Here is an 18,102-nt window from a genome sequence, read left to right on the forward strand (position 1 = left end):
ACAATATTTAGATAAAGGTAGGGAAGTTTTTATTGCATTTATGGATTTAGAAAAGGCATATGATAGAGTGGATAGGGGAGCAATGTGGCAGATGTTGCAAGTACAGGAAGGCCCCACTTATACGGCGGGTTAGGTTCCAGGCTACCGCCGTAAAGCGGAAATCGCCGTAAAGTGGAACACCCTTTTTTTCCACTTATAAATGCATACAAACACTAGATAACAAGTTTACACTAACATATATTAAGTTAGCAATAGAACCAGGCATCAAAAAACAATAAAAAGGTACAATACACACATAGTGCACTCATTACTTACCTTAAAATATTTATAGTCTTAATCTAGGGTGAGACAAGTAGTATTTATTGTAAGAAATCAAGTGTGGTATGTATTGTAATAGCCTCACCAGGCCACCCCACCCACACATACTATTCTATGATATTTAAGCATCCCAGAGCGATAAAATGTATATACAGTTCACTCATTACTTACCTTAAAATATTTGTAGTCTTAATGTAGGGTCAGGAGTAAGTAAATGAGATAAAACGAATAAATGAGAGAGAGAAAGAATGAATACATGAGAGGGGGCAGGCGCAGTTATGTAAACAAACCAGGCGAAGGTAAGTTTTGTAAACAAACGAAGTGTACACGTCTGGTTTGTGTACAAGTTACATTGTGTACAGGTTGTCTCTACATTGATACGGTAGAATTAATAAAGAAGAACACTCCCATTCTCATGTAAGATCATTTTGAGAAGAAATGAAGCTCTGAGTGAAGGCAATGGAAATAAGTCACACTGACTTTTTTGGGTTATCCTAGGTTCTCTACACGTATGTTGTTATGTATGATAATCTATGTAACTGTATTTGTGTATACCTGAATAAACTTACTTACATACATACGAAAGGAATAATTTTCTACAGTTACCCCCAGTAACACATTTACTCTTATGTTAGATTAGAGAAAATGTTATTCTTGGCGTCACTTGTACAAGTTATGTGGCTCCCACATCTTATATTTATGTTTATTTATTCTATTGTGGGGTGTATTTATCATCTTTTTATGTTATGTATCGTGTTTATTATATAATTTTGAAAAAAATATCATGGATGGATTAATGAAAATGTGTATATTACCGTAATATACGACATTTAATGAGACTCGGTATTGTTATTATCACCACTTGTGCAAGTCGTCTGCTACGACATCTCACATTTGTTTATTTATTCTACTGTGGGGTGTATTTATCTTATTTATATGTTATGCATCGTGTTTATTATATGATTTTGAAAAAAATATCATGGATGGATTAATGAAAATGTGTATATTACCGTAATATACGACATTTAATGAGACTCAGTATTGTTATTATCACCACTTGTGCAAGTCGTCTGCTACGACATCTCACATTTGTTTATTTATTCTACTGTGGGGTGTATTTATCTTATTTATATGTTATGCATCGTGTTTATTATATAATTTTGAAAAAAATATCATGGATGGATTAATGAAAATGTGTATATTAACGTAATATACGACATTTAAATGACTCGATGTATGTAAGTTTATTTAGGTACAGGTATACATAAGTATAATTATCAGAGTATATATAAAATATGAAATAACTTTTAAAAACATTTGAAATTTTGGAGTTTCCAGACAAAATGGAGAGACTTAGTGCTTACTGAGCTCATGGAGAATGTAAACAAACAGGGTGGGGCACGGTGACCGTATTAGAAAGTCAGGTGGGGGGAGCCGTATAGTGAGTTTTGGTCATAATTTGAAATGTCCGTATTAGCGGAACGCCGTAAAGTGAAACGCCGTAAAGCGGGGCCTTCCTGTATATGGAATAGGTGGAAAGTTACTAAATGCTGTAAAGAGTTTTTATGAGGATAGTGAGGCTCAGGTTAGGGTGTGTAGAAGAGAGGGAGACTACTTCCCGGTAAAAGTAGGTCTTAGACAGGGATGTGTAATGTCACCTTGGTTGTTTAATATATTTATAGATGGGGTTGTAAAAAAAGTAAATGCTAGGGTGTTCGGGAGAGGGGTGGGATTAAATTATGGGGAATCAAATACAAAATGGGAATTGACACAGTTACTTTTTGCTGATGATACTGTGCTTATGGGAGATTCTAAAGAAAAATTGCAAAGGTTAGTGGATGAGTTTGGGAGTGTGTGTAAAGGTAGAAAGTTGAAAGTGAACATAGAGAAGAGTAAGGTGATGAGGGTATCAAGAGAGAGAGATTTCGTTCGGATTTTTAACCCCGGAGGGTTAGCCACCCAGGATAACCCAAGAAAGTCAGTGCGTCATCGAGGACTGTCTAACTTATTTCCATTGGGGTCCTTAATCTTGTCCCCCAGGATGCGACCCACACCAGTCGACTAACACCCAGGTACCTATTTGCTGCTAGGTGAACAGGACAACAGGTGTAAGGAAACGTGTCGAAATGTTTCCACCCACCGGGAATCGAACCCGGGCCCTCCGTGTGTGAAGCGGGAGCTTTAGCCACCAGGCCAGGGAGGAGGAGTATGGAAGAAGTGAATGTTTTCAGATACTTGGGAGTTGACGTGTCGGCGGATGGATTTATGAAGGATGAGGTTAATCATAGAATTGATGAAGGAAAAAAGGTGAGTGGTGCATTGAGGTATATGTGGAGTCAAAAAATGTTATCTATGGAGGCAAAGAAGGGAATGTATGAAAGTATAGTAGTACCAACACTCTTATATGGGTGTGAAGCTTGGGTTGTGAATGCAGCAGCGAGGAGGTGGTTGGAGGCAGTGGAGATGTCCTGTCTAAGGGCAATGTGTGGTGTAAATATTATGCAGAAAATTCGGAGTGTGGAAATTAAGAGAAGGTGTGGAGTTAATAAAAGCATTAGTCAGAGGGCTGAAGAGGGGTTGTTGAGGTGGTTTGGTCATTTAGAGAGAATGGATCAAAGTAGAATGACATGGAGAGCATTTAAATCTGTAGGAGAAGAAAGGTGGGGTAGGGGTCGTCCTCGAAAAGGTTGGAAGGAAGGGGTAAGGGAGGTTTTGTGGGCGAGGGGCTTGGACTTCCAGCAGGCGTGAATGAGCGTGTTCGATAGTGAATGGCGACAAATGGTATTTGGGACCTGACGATCTGTTGGAGTGTGAGCAGGGTAATATTTAGTGAAGGGATTCAGGGAAACCGGTTATTTTTATATAGCCGGACTCGAGTCCTGGAAATGGGAAGTACAATGCCTGCACTCTAAAGGAGGGGTTTTGGGATATTAGCAGTTTGGAGGGATATGTTGTGTATCTTTATACGTATATGCTTCTAAACTGTTGTGTTCTGAGCACCTCTGCAAAAACAGTGATTATGTGTGAGTGATGTGAAAGTGTTGAATGATGATGAAAGTATTTTCTTTTTGGGTCACCCTGCCTCAGTGGGAGACGGCCGACTTGTTGAAAAAAAAATATATATACATATATATATATACTCGAATTTAGTAGTGCCTTTTCTGTATGCAAAACTATTTTTATTATCTATAAAATGTATTGTTTGTTAATATTTTTGGGCATCTGGAATGGTTTAATTGGATTTACATTATTTCCTAAGGGAAATATTAACAAAGCATACATTTTATAGATAATAAAAATAGTTTTACATACAGAAAAGGCACTACTAAATTCGAGGGTCCACTCTATATACATTAAACCTCAATAGGTAACTGATTTTGGCTTTAATAGAATATAAATCATTATTTGTACCTCAGAATTTGAGCAGGTGAAAAATACAGCCTCTCCTCACTTAACGACAGAGTTCCGTTTCTAATACCGTGTCAGTAAATGAATTTGTTCCTATGCGAGGAGCATACTGTAATGGTAGTGGGTTTATGTCAACTATCTTTGATATTGCTTTAATGTCGCTGTTGCACCATTTATAACATTTTTAGTATATTTTTAAATGTTTATACAACAGTGTACTGTATATTGTAATAAACAGAATAGATGACCTCAGTTCTAATATACGTACATTATTTAGGTATGCATACTGGTCAGACAGCCCGTCGTAAGTTCGAGTTGTCGGTAAACGATACCATTTTTTCACTTTTTATAAGTTATGGTTGGTAGACGATCATTTTGTTGGTCCATTGGTAGGTGGATACCTGGAGTATACCTGGAGAGGGCTTTGGGGGTCAGTGCCCCCACGGCCCAGTTTGAGACCAGGCCTCGAGTTCAAACCATACATTTTTTATGATGTAATATTTGCTTCTCATATTCCTATTTTCCTTCTGTCTACTAGTACCTTCAATCTTTTATTATTATTATTATTATTATTATTATTATTATTATTATTATTAAATTAAAAGGCATTGAATCCATGTGGGACATTTAGCACATTCTTTTGTTGTATAATTTTTATTTTTTAACTTTGGAATTGATTTTCCTGTATGTCTTTAAACTTTTTTCTATTTTTTCCTCTGCTGTACAATATTAGTATGTTCTTTCTTTTTTAGGCGTGGACACCCTGCTACAGCTACATATTCCAATTTTGGTCTTGATGTATGTTGTCAAGTTTCATTTATCATTTCACCATTCATATTCCGTATTTAAAAATTCAGTGTATTGTGTTTATTTGTTTTGGTGTAATCCCAATAAATGTTTTGAATTCCTTGAAGATTCTCACTGCTTCTACCTCCCAAGGAAAGCAGTGAAATAAAGTTAAGCACACATTTGCCAGTTTTTAATTTTGCACTAAAACTAACATTGCAACCTAACCTTGCTCATTTTTTTTAATACAATGGCCATCTCCCACTGTGATCCGAAAATGGAACACTTTCACCATCATTCTCACTATCACTGCCTTGCCAGAGGCAACACAGTGATAGTATGAATGATGGTGAAAGTGTTTCTTTTTCGGATCACCTACCACGGTGGGAGACACCCATTGCCTTAAAAAATTGACGTAATGTAAAATAGCTTAATTTACTTAACCTGTCTAAGAATTTGAATAACCTTAGTTAACTGTTTTCTTTGGGGGGTAAAGGAAGAATCTTGAGGTGGTCCAATATTTCTCTGCATCATATTAAACAGCCTGGGACTTTTTTTTTTTTTTTTTTTTTTTGACAATTACTTAAATAAGTCTGTCTTGATGCTTACTTCTTTGGGGTCTCCTCAGGATCATTTGTTGCTGTAGGAGTGGATTTAGCTGCAGAGCTAATGGATTGCCCAGGAAAAACCCAGACTATATCACAGTTTGAGGTAAATACTCCTATTATATATCTACAATAAAGTTATATAACTTTTATTTTTAAATATATGGCCCATGATCTTGAATTATATGGATCACATTGTTAAGGGGTATTAAAAATTGTTTTGTGCCTTGATAATGCATTATGAGACTCATTAAATATATTGAGTGCTAGGAGCTTGGACATCCAACATGCTTTTGTTAGTGTTTTATATAGGAGTGAATGGAGGCAAGTGGTTTTTATGACTTTTGACGTGCTTTTACAGTATGATCATGAGAACATTTATGAAGGGATTCAGGGAAACTGGTTAGCCTGACTTGAGTTCTGTAGGTGGGACATGCAGTACCTGAACTCTGAAGGAGGGGGTAGAGATGTTGCAATTTGGAGGGCCATCTGAATTGTGGTGTCAGCAAGCTTCTGGCAAGACAGTGATTGAATGAGTGGTGGTGAAAGCATTTCCTCTTTTTTTTGGGTCACCTTACCTCGGTGGGAGACGGCTGATGTTTTAAAAAAAAATTTCAATAAAATTCTTGATTCCTAAAAATGTGTATTTAATACTGTATTAAGTTACCAAAAGCAGGCTGATTATGCCTTTTCTTGTACTTAATCATGCTAACCCAAAAATAAAAAATCCTTGGGTCACCCTGCCTTGGTTGGAAATGGCAGACTATTTTAAATGGGAAAGAATTCATTTATGCCTCAAGAATTCATTTTTTATTTCTCCATCTGATTTTCTTATTGTGTGTCTTTTCAATATAAAAGATTATTATTATATTCATGGAGAAGGATGGAACCCATAAGGATCATAAAGCACTAGAGAAGTATGAGGTAATCAGGTTTGATTCAAGGAAGGGGAGGATTACTCCAAATCCTCAGATCAAGGAACACCTTGCTAGCATTAAGGCACCTCCTATAAAGGATTAATTTAGAAGACCCCTCCCCCCATCCCTCCCCTTCCACGATTTGCATGCATGGCTGTTATGAAATCTTCCCCTTTTTCAGTCATTACACACTGTATCAGAATTAATTAATGTTTTATTATCAGCTTTCTTTTCATTTGCAAACCTTGGCTAACTAACTGTAATGGCTGCCTCTGTGTACCTAGTAAGCCCACTATTGAGTATATCCTCCCAGCCAGTATTGTCTGTGTATGGCCAGAATATATCTCCCCATCCCTTATTTTCAATAAAACCTCAAAATATGTAGAGCAAACCCTTTTTTCTCTTACAATAATATTTCCATCAACTCTCTGAAAGGCCAACTAAACAATCTTTTTCTCTCCAAATTAGAATGTGTATTCAATTCATGCACATGGAATATGCCACTGGTATTAATCACTAACATTTTTCATAGTTTATAAAATAGTAAATTTTGTTTCTCTTTGTAATCTCTTCTAGTGTTGAGTGACAATAATCTTCTATTTGATTATTAACCCTGTTAATTCTCCTCATATTTGTTTTCACTAATCAAATCATAAAATCTTTCCCTAGACTGCTGATTGGCAAGTGGTTGACAATAGCAACCCTTTTCTTCAACTACAACAGATACGAAAGGAACAGAAGGAGGAAATGAGAAAATTGCGAAGGGAAGGCACCATTGTGAAGAACGTGTATGAGAGCTCCGAGGATGAAGATACCACCGACGGTGACATGGGTAAGGCTTTTAACATTAGTACAAATGTGCATCCTTCAGTCACATCTGAAGACCAAGTAGATGGCCAGGTTTTGCACCGCCGACATTGTGTTATCTCAGTAGTGCCTACTGATGTTCACTTAAGTGAAGGAAGTCAGAAAGATACTGATGAGAAAGATTTTTCAGATAAATCAGAAATACCTAATAAAGAAGAACAAATCTCTGAGGAAAATGTGCCAAGAGAAGAAAATCTATTGGAAGGGTTTAATCAGGAAAGTGAAAATGGAATTTCCACAGACAGTGAAAAAACTGAAACTGAATACCATGCCGTAAGAGGAGCGACAAAATGGCTGGAAGAAACAGGAGAGACTGAAGAAGATGAAACTGCCGAGGAAGAAGACAGTGCCAGTTGTGCTAACCTGTCATGCCTCACACAAGTAGTGGTGGGGCTTTTAGAGATGCTGGAAACAGTATTAAAATATTCCTCGGATACTACAACACGAACTCTCTTGGCTGAAGCTCTTTATATGGATCAAGCGATAGTGATGGCAAATCACCCCCAGCCTGCCATCCGATGTGCTGTTCTCAAGGTAAATTGGAATTGTATTTTATTTTTTTGAACTTTATTTTGGTTTTGACACACTCCATCAAGAATTCATGTACGTAATAATTTACCTTTGACTTTTACAAATCATCAGATTCACTCAACTATAATCAGTCTTTTAACTTTGTTGATTACACTTTGTATATTTATACTGATAGTATGTACTTGACTGTCCAGCTGTTTACAACCATGCTGGACAGATGTTCTCCCGAGGACAGTGTTCTACACCTGCGACAAAATATTCCTATAATAATGGCACAGCAGTTGCACAAGCATACTACGATCTCTACTCATCTAGTCTTAGCAGCGTTTTCCCTCGCCTTGGGACGCTCATTTACATTTGAAGATTATGCTATTGACTGTGACCCTAGCCTTGCTCTCCCACAACAGGTAAGTATTTTGGGTATGTATCTATGATGAATTCTTCCTCCGTAAGCTATGCGTGTTGTAAGAGGCGACTAAAATGCCAGGAGCAAGGGGCTAGTAACCCCTTCTCCTATATAAATTACTGAATTTAAAAAGAGAGACTTTTGTTTTTCTTTTTGGGCCACCCTGCCTCGGTGGGATACGGCCGGTGTGTTGAAAGAAGAAAGATCTGTGATGAATAATTTTTTTTTTTTAAGGGGAGGGAGTTACCCTGCCTTGGTGGAAGATGATCGATGATGTAAAAAAAAAACAATCTTTGTTGATGGGTGGGGATGTTTTGATTGTGATTCAGAGGCTCACTTGAGTTGTGATAGCCATGCACTTCTGGTAAGATAGCTATTGAATGAGTGATGGTGAATATGTCTTCTTCTTTTGGTCACCTTACCTTGATGGGAATTGGTTGATGTGATAAAAACATATGTGTTGAATCATTTTTTGTGTTTAAAGTTGAATTTTTATAATTAATCATTAGTAAAATTACTCATTTTAATTTTGTGTATAGTAAACCCTCAATTTAACATCCCTCAATTTAACAAACCTTTATTTAACAGACTTTAGATAAGTATGAGACAAAATTTGCTGGGTTAATTAATTTGAAAACAGTAGTCAAAGTCTGTTGGATGGAAAATTGTCCATTATTAAATAACAAAAAAGGCACAATATCGTGACTGGAACGATACACAAATAACCCGCACATAAAAGAGAGAAGCTTACAACGACATTTCGGTCCAACTTGGACCATTGACAAAGTCACACTAACCAGAAGTGGAGCAGGATGGCTATATATAGGCATTTATTTCACCACTTACCCTTTCACGCGCCTCTTTGTGCTTGCTCTCCCTCAGTGGGCACCTAGTTCTCTTGCAGTGCTCCCCTTCCTTTGTATTTGACTGGCTCGTCCTCCTTATTTCCCACTACTACTACTACTACTACTACTGATGAAATTAAGGCACATGTGCGGCGTCTGGTTGTCTTTGTTGTGGACGTCTACGATAGGGATGTCCAGGTGTTGCACATGTGTCTTAATTTCATCTTGTCGGTATTATATACCATTCTTGTACTACTACTACTACTACTACCACCACCACCTCTTCCTGCCTATATATAGCCATCCTGCTCCACTTCTGGTTAGTGTGACTTTGTCAATGGCCCAAGTCGGACCGAAACGTCGTCGTAAGCTTCTCTCTTTTATGTGCGGGTTATTTGTGTATTGTCCATTATTATTATGATCAGAGCAAAATAGTCTTGTCTCTACCCAACACAGTCACCATTGCCAGTCACCCACTCTCCTATTAGTCTGTTAAATCAGAGATTTACTGCAGTACGAATTTTGTATATTGTATATACTTGTTAGTTTACTATGAACAGTGTTGATAAATTAGACACAAGTGCAATACTTGGGTATCTTAATTGAGAAAATGTTTCACCACACAGTGCTGTATAGTTCTTGTGGCTTAGCACTTCTTTTTGATTATAATAATAATAATAATAATTCACCACACAATGGCTTCATCAGTCCAGTACAAAGAAGAATGGTGAAGATCAGAAGGAGTTTGAGGCAATCAGTCACTCAGCCTGGCGTTGATGTAATCAGTCTTGACAAGATTGATGGACTGATTACATCAACTACACTACAGTTTAAAAACTGTAGTGTAAAGCACTCTTCTGGCAAGACAGTGATGGAGTGAATGTTGGTGAAAGTTTTTCTTTTTCGGGCCACCCTGCCTTGGTGGGAATCGGCCAGTGTGATAATAAAAAAAAAAAATTTACATCAACTCCAGGCTGAGTGACTGATTACCTCAATCTCCTTCTGATCTTCACCATTCTTCTTTGTACTGGACTGATGAAGCCACTGTGTGGCAAAATATTTCCTCAATAAGATACCCAAGTGTTGCACATGTGTCTGATTCATCAAGTTGTCAGTTCTCTGAACTATTTATCTACACCATGAACTGTACTTGATGTTTGTTGGCTGTCATTTAAACATTGGGAATTTCAGGTGGTATTGTTCATCCCATTGATGGCATTGCTTCCCCACTCAGCACAGGACATTGCACTTTGCCACAATTCCTTGATGGTCATGCTGGACTTGCTACACAAGGTAAATTACATTTTATATTCAAATACAAAAGTTCAGTTAAACACTAGTCAATTGTGCAAGAAACCAACGTATAGAAAATAAAGTAAAAGTGAAAGGAATACGATATATTTTGGCCTACAGCCGAGGATTTCTTCAGTCTGCTGTAGAGGGCCTCAGTTCTTACCTGAAATATTTAATACTCTTGCTTTTATATATATATATATATATATATATATATAAGAGGAGTGATTGGTGGAATGATGAAGTAAAGGGTGTGATAAAAGAGAAAAAGGTAGCTTATGAGAGGTTTTTACAAAGCAGAAGTGTTATAAGAAGAGCAGAGTATATGGAGAGTAAAAGAAAGGTAAAGAGAGTGGTGAGAGAGTGCAAAAGGAGAGCAGATGATAGAGTGGGAGAGGCACTGTCAAGAAATTTTAATGAAAATAAGAAAAAATTTTGGAGTGAGTTAAACAAGTTAAGAAAGCCTAGGGAAAATATGGATTTGTCAGTTAAAAACAGAGTAGGGGAGTTAGTAGATGGGGAGATGGAGGTATTGGGTAGATGGCGAGAATATTTTGAGGAACTTTTAAATGTTAAGGAAGAAACAGAGGCAGTAATTTCATGCACTGGTCAGGGAGGTATACCATCTTTTAGGAGTGAAGAAGAGCAGAATGTAAGTGTGGGGGAGGTACGTGAGGCATTACATAAAATGAAAGGGGGTAAAGCAGCTGGAACTGATGGGATCATGACAGAAATGTTAAAAGCAGGGGGGGATATAGTGTTGGAGTGGTTGGTACTTTTGTTTAATAAATGTATGAAAGAGGGGAAGGTACCTAGGGATTGGCAGAGAGCATGTATAGTCCCTTTATATAAAGGGAAAGGGGACAAAAGAGACTGTAAAAATTATAGAGGAATAAGCTTACTGAGTATACCAGGAAAAGTGTACGGTAGGGTTATAATTGAAAGAATTAGAGGTAAGACAGAATGTAGGATTGCGGATGAGCAAGGAGGTTTTAGAGTGGGTAGGGGATGTGTAGATCAGGTGTTTACATTGAAGCATATATGTGAACAGTATTTAGATAAAGATAGGGAAGTTTTTATTGCATTTATGGATTTAGAAAAGGCATATGATAGAGTGGATAGAGGAGCAATGTGGCAGATGTTGCAAGTATATGGAATAGGTGGTAAGTTATTAAATGCTGTAAAGAGTTTTTATGAGGATAGTGAGGCTCAGGTTAGGGTGTGTAGAAGAGAGGGAGACTACTTCCCGGTAAAAGTAGGTCTTAGACAGGGATGTGTAATGTCACCATGGTTGTTTAATATATTTATAGATGGGGTTGTAAAGGAAGTAAATGCTAGGGTGTTTGGGAGAGGGGTGGGATTAAATTATGGGGAATCAAATTCAAAATGGGAATTGACACAGTTACTTTTTGCTGATGATACTGTGCTTATGGGAGATTCTAAAGAAAAATTGCAAAGGTTAATGGATAAGTTTGGGAATGTGTGTAAAGGTAGAAAGTTGAAAGTGAACATAGAAAAGAGTAAGGTGATGAGGGTGTCAAATGATTTAGATAAAGAAAAATTGGATATCAAATTGGGGAGGAGGAGTATGGAAGAAGTGAATGTTTTCAGATACTTGGGAGTTGACGTGTCGGCGGATGGATTTATGAAGGATGAGGTTAATCATAGAATTGATGAGGGAAAAAAGGTGAGTGGTGCGTTGAGGTATATGTGGAGTCAAAAAACGTTATCTATGGAGGCAAAGAAGGGAATGTATGAAAGTATAGTAGTACCAACACTCTTATATGGGTGTGAAGCTTGGGTGGTAAATGCAGCAGCGAGGAGACGGTTGGAGGCAGTGGAGATGTCCTGTTTAAGGGCAATGTGTGGTGTAAATATTATGCAGAAAATTCGGAGTGTGGAAATTAGGAGAAGGTGTGGAGTTAATAAAAGTATTAGTCAGAGGGCAGAAGAGGGGTTGTTGAGGTGGTTTGGTCATTTAGAGTGAATGGATCAAAGTAGAATGACATGGAAAGCATATAAATCTATAGGGGAAGGAAGGCGGGGTAGGGGTCGTCCTCGAAAGGGTTGGAGAGAGGGGGTAAAGGAGGTTTTGTGGGTAAGGGGCTTGGACTTCCAGCAAGCGTGCGTGAGCATGTTAGATAGGAGTGAATGGAGACGAATGGTACTTGGGACCTGACGATCTGTTGGAGTGTGAGCAGGGTAATATTTAGTGAAGGGATTCAGGGAAACCGGTTATTTTCATATAGTCGGACTTGAGTCCTGGAAATGGGAAGTACAATGCCTGCACTTTAAAGGAGGGGTTTGGGATATTGGCAGTTTGGAGGGATATGTTGTGTATCTTTATATGTGTATGCTTCTAGACTGTTGTATTCTGAGCACCTCTGCAAAAACAGTGATAATGTGCGAGTGTGGTGAAAGTGTTGAATGATGATGAAAGTATTTTCTTTTTGGGGATTTTTTTTCTTTTTTGGGTCACCCTGCCTCGGTGGGAGACGGCCGACTTGTTGAAAAAAAAAATATATATATATATATATATATATATATATATATATATATATATATGAGTACATTTGCTCATACAGTGGACCCTTGTTTTTCGTAAGCATCAGAATTCGTAATTTTCACAAATTGCAATGTTTTTTCGTCAAAATATTGACTCACGAATTGTCGTTTGACTTGCAAACAGTCATTGGTAAAAAAAAGCGTATGAGCGGCACAAGCGGCCCCACATACCATTCACAGTCAGGGTGCCATTGTTTATCAGCAAGTGACCACGATCTCTCACGTTCATACGATACATTTCATAATATTCCATTCGTTTTAGTGCTTGCAACTGCTAAATAAGCCACCATGGGCCCAAAGAAAGCTTCTAGTGCCAGCCCTTTGGTAAAGAAGGTGAGAAACACGATAGAATTAAAGGAAGAGCTCGTAGCAAAGTACCAAAGTGGAGGAGGAAGAGAGAGGGGAAGAATGTGCCTTCTTCAGTGATTCTACGATATGTACAATACTAAAGCAGCATAAGTCGATAAAGGCTGTTTACCTGGAGTTTTACCTGGAGAGAGTTTCGGGGGTCAACGCCCCCGCGGCCCGGTCTGTGACCAGGCCTCCTGGTGGATCAGCGCCTGATCAACCAGGCTGTTGCTGCTGGCTGCACGCAAACCAACGTACGAGCCACAGCCCGGCTGATCAGGAACTGCCTTTAGGTGCTTGTCCAGTGCCAGCTTGAAGACTGCCAGGGGTCTGTTGGTAATCCCCCTTATGTGTGCTGGGAGGCAGTTGAACAGTCTCGGTCCCCTGACACTTATTGTATGGTCTCTTAACGTGCTAGTGACACCCCTGCTTTTCATTGGGGGGATGGTGCATCGTCTGCCAAGTCTTTTGCTTTCGTAGTGAGTGATTTTCGTGTGCAAGTTCGGTACTAGTCCCTCTAGGATTTTCCAGGTGTATATAATCATGTATCTCTCCCTCCTGCGTTCCAGGGAATACAGGTTTAGAAACCTCAAGCGCTCCCAGTAATTGAGGTGTTTTATCTCCGTTATGCGCGCCGTGAAAGTTCTCTGTACATTTTCTAGGTCGGCAATTTCACCTGCCTTGAAAGGTGCTGTTAGAGTGCAGCAATATTCCAGCCTAGATAGAACAAGTGACCTGAAGAGTGTAGTGCCAGCCAGCGATAAAGTGTAGAATTAACAGTGTAGCAAGTAAGTTAAGCAATTAATTGATAGAAAAAGGTCAGTATGAAACTAACTCCTCCAATGTTATTGGAGGTATATAGGACTACTGACAACACCGCTGCCTTTACCACCACTGTGTAAGGCTTATTCTTTCAGTGGCTCTTATTCACCCAACAACAACAACAGAACACCTCTCGTGACATACGTAATTACATACTTTATTCATTCTAAAGTAGCATATGTCATGTTTCTATGTTATTAATATTGTTTATTATGTCATATTAGATGAATTGTGATAGATAAATAAGCCATAGAGTTGATATTAGTGTCATATTGAAGGACGATCTTGTTCTGTCTCCAAACACACTCCCCTGCCGCTGCCACATATCATAACATACGTAATGACATATTTTATTCATACACCGACAAGAGTCTTCAATAAAGGTAAGTGTGATGTTATTATTGTTTTATTCTTGACGTCTCATTATTTTCTGTGTATGTAAATCTACATTTCATGTAAAAAAATATTTTTTGTTAATACTTTTGGTCTGGAACGGATTAATTGGATTTACATTATTTCTCATGGGGAAAATGGTTTCGCAAATCATCAGTTTTGCCATTAGTCACTCTCAGGAACGGATTAATTACGAAAAACGAGGATCCACTGTATTATGTATTTCTCCATATTTAATATTTTACTTATGATGCAGTTTGACATTTATAATAATAATAATTTACTTTTAGTTAATGATACCTAACTAAATTGTTAATTGAATATGCTATTATATTTGCAGTGCCACACCATAAGTGAATATTAAATTATTTTTTCAAGTATAACTATTTATTTTTTCAGAACACAGAGCTTATACTGCCACTTATCCACAAAGCTCACTTTGTGGATTCTCTCTTATGCACACTGAAAAGGTCTCTCCACACTGAGGGTGTGGGCGTGAGTGATGTGACGGGGGAGAGTGAGTGTGAGGTGGTTGTGTCGGACATTACTGAGATTCTTTCCTGGATAATCAACTGCCTTGTAGCATCACCTCAACATAAAAACTTTATGGTCAGTATCAAAATAATTTGATACTACACATTTCCCAACATTTTAATTAGTTGCTTCTCAATTTACGATGGGGTTATGTTCCAATGAATTCATCGTAGGTTTAAAATATCGTAAGTTGAATATGAATTATATGACAAATAAATAAATAACTTCTAGTTACAATTCCTGTAACTAACTGAATACCAGTATTGAAAAGTAAATAAATGAATACAAGTTTATCCTGTCATACGTACAGTACTGGACAGTACAAAAAAAAAAAAAAGAGTTTTACAATTTTATCGCACCATCGTAAAATCAAAATATATTGTAAGTTGAACCATTGTAAAGTGAAGACCATCTGTAAATGCCAGCCAGACTTAAGTACTGGAGGTGAGACATACAGAGCTTACACTCCAAAGGGGTGAAGGTGTTGCCATTTGGAGGGTTATCTGAGATATGGTGTCAGCATGCTTCTGCCAAGACGGCAGTTGAGTGAATCATGACAAGATCTGCCGCTTTCAGTAGTAAATCTTGTCATGATTCTGATGCTAAAAATTAGCAGGTAATGTAATAAAGATTTTAAGAATTATTTCTAGAATTTTTAGCAAAATGATTTATGAAGCAAAACTGGAAGATAGGGAATGTTTATTATATAAATTTAATAATGGTAATTTTTGCAGCTGAGCTTGGAGGTTCTTCATCACTTGAATTTGCTGTGTCGTGGAGAGTCAGCTGTATGTGGGGGTCAAGCGAGCTGTGTGGGTCACCTGCAGGGAACCGAGGCAGCAATTTTGCAGGTAGCTTTGTCACGCATCCAAGCCACTGCTTCCACACATCAGCACACACTGCCACGAGATGCTTCTGACAGTCTTAAAAGTAAGGATTGTAGCTAATTTGTAACTTCTTTTTATTTTTTATAACACATCAGCCGTTACCCATTGAGGCAGGGTGACCCAAAAAGAAAAAAAAGCTTTCACCATCACTCACACATAATCACTGTCTTTGCAGAGGCATTCAGATACAACTGTTTTATGTGTAATAATATTTTTTTTATTTTATTATCACACTGGCCGATTCCCACCAAGACAGAGTGGCCCGAAAAAGAAAAACTTTCACCATCATTCACTCCATCACTGTCTTGCCAGAAGGGTGCTTTACACCACAGTTTTTAAACTGCAACATTAACACCCCTCCTTCAGAGTGCAGGCACAGTACTTCCCATCTCCAGGACTCAAGTCCAGCCTGCCGGTTTCCCTGAACCCCTTCATAAATGTTACTTTGCTCACACTCCAACAGCACGTCAAGTATTAAAAACCATTTGTCTCCATTCACTCCTATCAAACACGCTCACGCATGCCTGCTGGAAGTCCAAGCCCCTCGCACACAAAACCTCCTTTACCCCCTCCCTCCAACCTTTCCTAGGCCGACCCCTACCCCGCCTTCCTTCCACTACAGACTGATACACTCTTGAAGTCTCTGTTTCGCTCCATTCTCTCTACACGTCCGAACCACCTCAACAACCCTTCCTCAGCCCTCTGGACAACAGTTTTGGTAATCCCGCACCTCCTCCTAACTTCCAAACTATGAATTCTTTGCATTATATTCACACCACACATTGCCCTCAGACATGACATCTCCACTGCCTCCAGCCTTCTCCTCGCTGCAACATTCATCACCCATGCTTCACACCCATATAAGAGCGTTGGTAAAACTATACTCTCATACATTCCCCTCTTTGCCTCCAAGGACAAAATTCTTTGTCTCCACAGACTCCTAAGTGCACCACTCACCCTTTTCCCCTCATCAATTCTATGATTCACCTCATCTTTCATAGACCCATCCGCTGACACGTCCACTCCCAAATATCTGAATACATTCACCTCCTCCATACTCTCTCCCTCCAATCTGATATCCAATCTTTCATCACCTAATCTTTTTGTTATCCTCATTACCTTACTCTTTCCTGTATTCACTTTTAATTTTCTTCTTTTACACACCCTACCAAATTCATCCACCAATCTCTGCAGCTTCTCTTCAGAATCTCCCAAGAGCACAGTGTCATCAGCAAAAAGCAACTGTGACAACTCCCACTTTGTGTGATTCTTTATCTTTTAACTCCACGCCTCTTGCCAAGACCCTCGCATTTACTTCTCTTACAACCCCATCTATAAATATATTAAACAACCACGGTGACATCACACATCCTTGTCTAAGGCCTACTTTTACTGGGAAATAATTTCCCTCTTTCCTACATACTCTAACTTGAGCCTCACTATCCTCGTAAAAACTCTTCACTGCTTTCAGTAACCTACCTCCCACACCATACACCTGCAACATCTGCCACATTGCCCCCCTATCCACCCTGTCATACGCCTTTTCCAAATCCATAAATGCCACAAAGACCTCTTTAGCCTTATCTAAATACTGTTCACTTATATGTTTTACTGTAAACACCTGGTCCACACACCCCCTACCTTTCCTAAAGCCTCCTTGTTCATCTGCTATCCTATTCTCCATCTTACTCTTAATTCTTTCAATAATAACTCTACCATACACTTTACCAGGTATACTCAACAGACTTCTCCCCCTATAATTTTTGCACTCCCTTTTGTCCCCTTTGCCTTTATACAAAGGAACTATGCCTGCTCTCTGCCAATCCCTAGGTACCTTACCCTCTTCCATACATTTATTAAATAATTGCACCAACCACTCCAAAACTATATCCCCACCTGCTTTTAACATTTCTATCTTTATCCCATCAATCCCGGCTGCCTTACCCCCTTTCATTTTACCTACTGCCTCAAGAACTTCCCCCACACTCACAACTGGCTCTTCCTCACTCCTACAAGATGTTATTCCTCCTTGCCCTATACACGAAATCATAGCTTCCCTATCTTCATCAACATTTAACAATTCCTCAAAATATTCCCTCCATCTTCCCAATACCTCTAACTCTCCATGTAATAACTCTCCTCTCCTATTTTTAACTGACAAATCCATTTGTTCTCTAGGCTTTCTTAACTTGTTAATCTCACTCCAAAACTTTTTCTTATTTTCAACAAAATTTGTTGATAACATCTCATCCGCTTTCTCATTTGCTCTCTTTTTACATTGCTTCACCACTCTCTTAACCTCTCTCTTTTTCTCCATATACTCTTCCCTCCTTGCATCACTTCTACTTTGTAAAAACTTCTCATATGCTAACTTTTTCTCCCTTACTACCCTCTTTACATCATCATTCCACCAATCGCTCCTCTTCCCTCCCGCACCCACTTTCCTGTAACCACAAACTTCTGCTGAACACTCTAAGACTTCATTTTTAAACCTACCCCACACCTCTTTGACCCCATTGCCTATGCTCTCATTAGCCCATCTATCCTCCAATAGCTGTTTATATCTTACCCTAACTG

The 18,102-nt window shown here is 38.6% G+C and overlaps 1 protein-coding gene across 3 annotated transcripts in view; it reads left to right on the plus strand.

Annotated features, from left to right (window-relative positions):
- Positions 1-18,102, plus strand: part of mv (lysosomal-trafficking regulator mauve) — a 207,150-nt gene that overhangs the window by 124,101 nt on the left and 64,947 nt on the right. For 2 of the 3 annotated variants that reach the window (XM_070099689.1, XM_070099690.1), the window contains exons 25-30: positions 5,141-5,223; positions 6,704-7,435; positions 7,627-7,839; positions 9,875-9,976; positions 14,504-14,713; positions 15,373-15,568. In XM_070099689.1, coding sequence (XP_069955790.1) covers positions 5,141-5,223; positions 6,704-7,435; positions 7,627-7,839; positions 9,875-9,976; positions 14,504-14,713; positions 15,373-15,568 — 1,536 coding nt within the window. The remainder of the gene's footprint in view (positions 1-5,140; positions 5,224-6,703; positions 7,436-7,626; positions 7,840-9,874; positions 9,977-14,503; positions 14,714-15,372; positions 15,569-18,102) is intronic. The other variant, XM_070099691.1, reaches the window with a different exon arrangement.

This window comes from Cherax quadricarinatus, chromosome 68, assembly GCF_038502225.1.
Source record: "Cherax quadricarinatus isolate ZL_2023a chromosome 68, ASM3850222v1, whole genome shotgun sequence".
NCBI lineage: Eukaryota > Metazoa > Arthropoda > Malacostraca > Decapoda > Parastacidae > Cherax > Cherax quadricarinatus.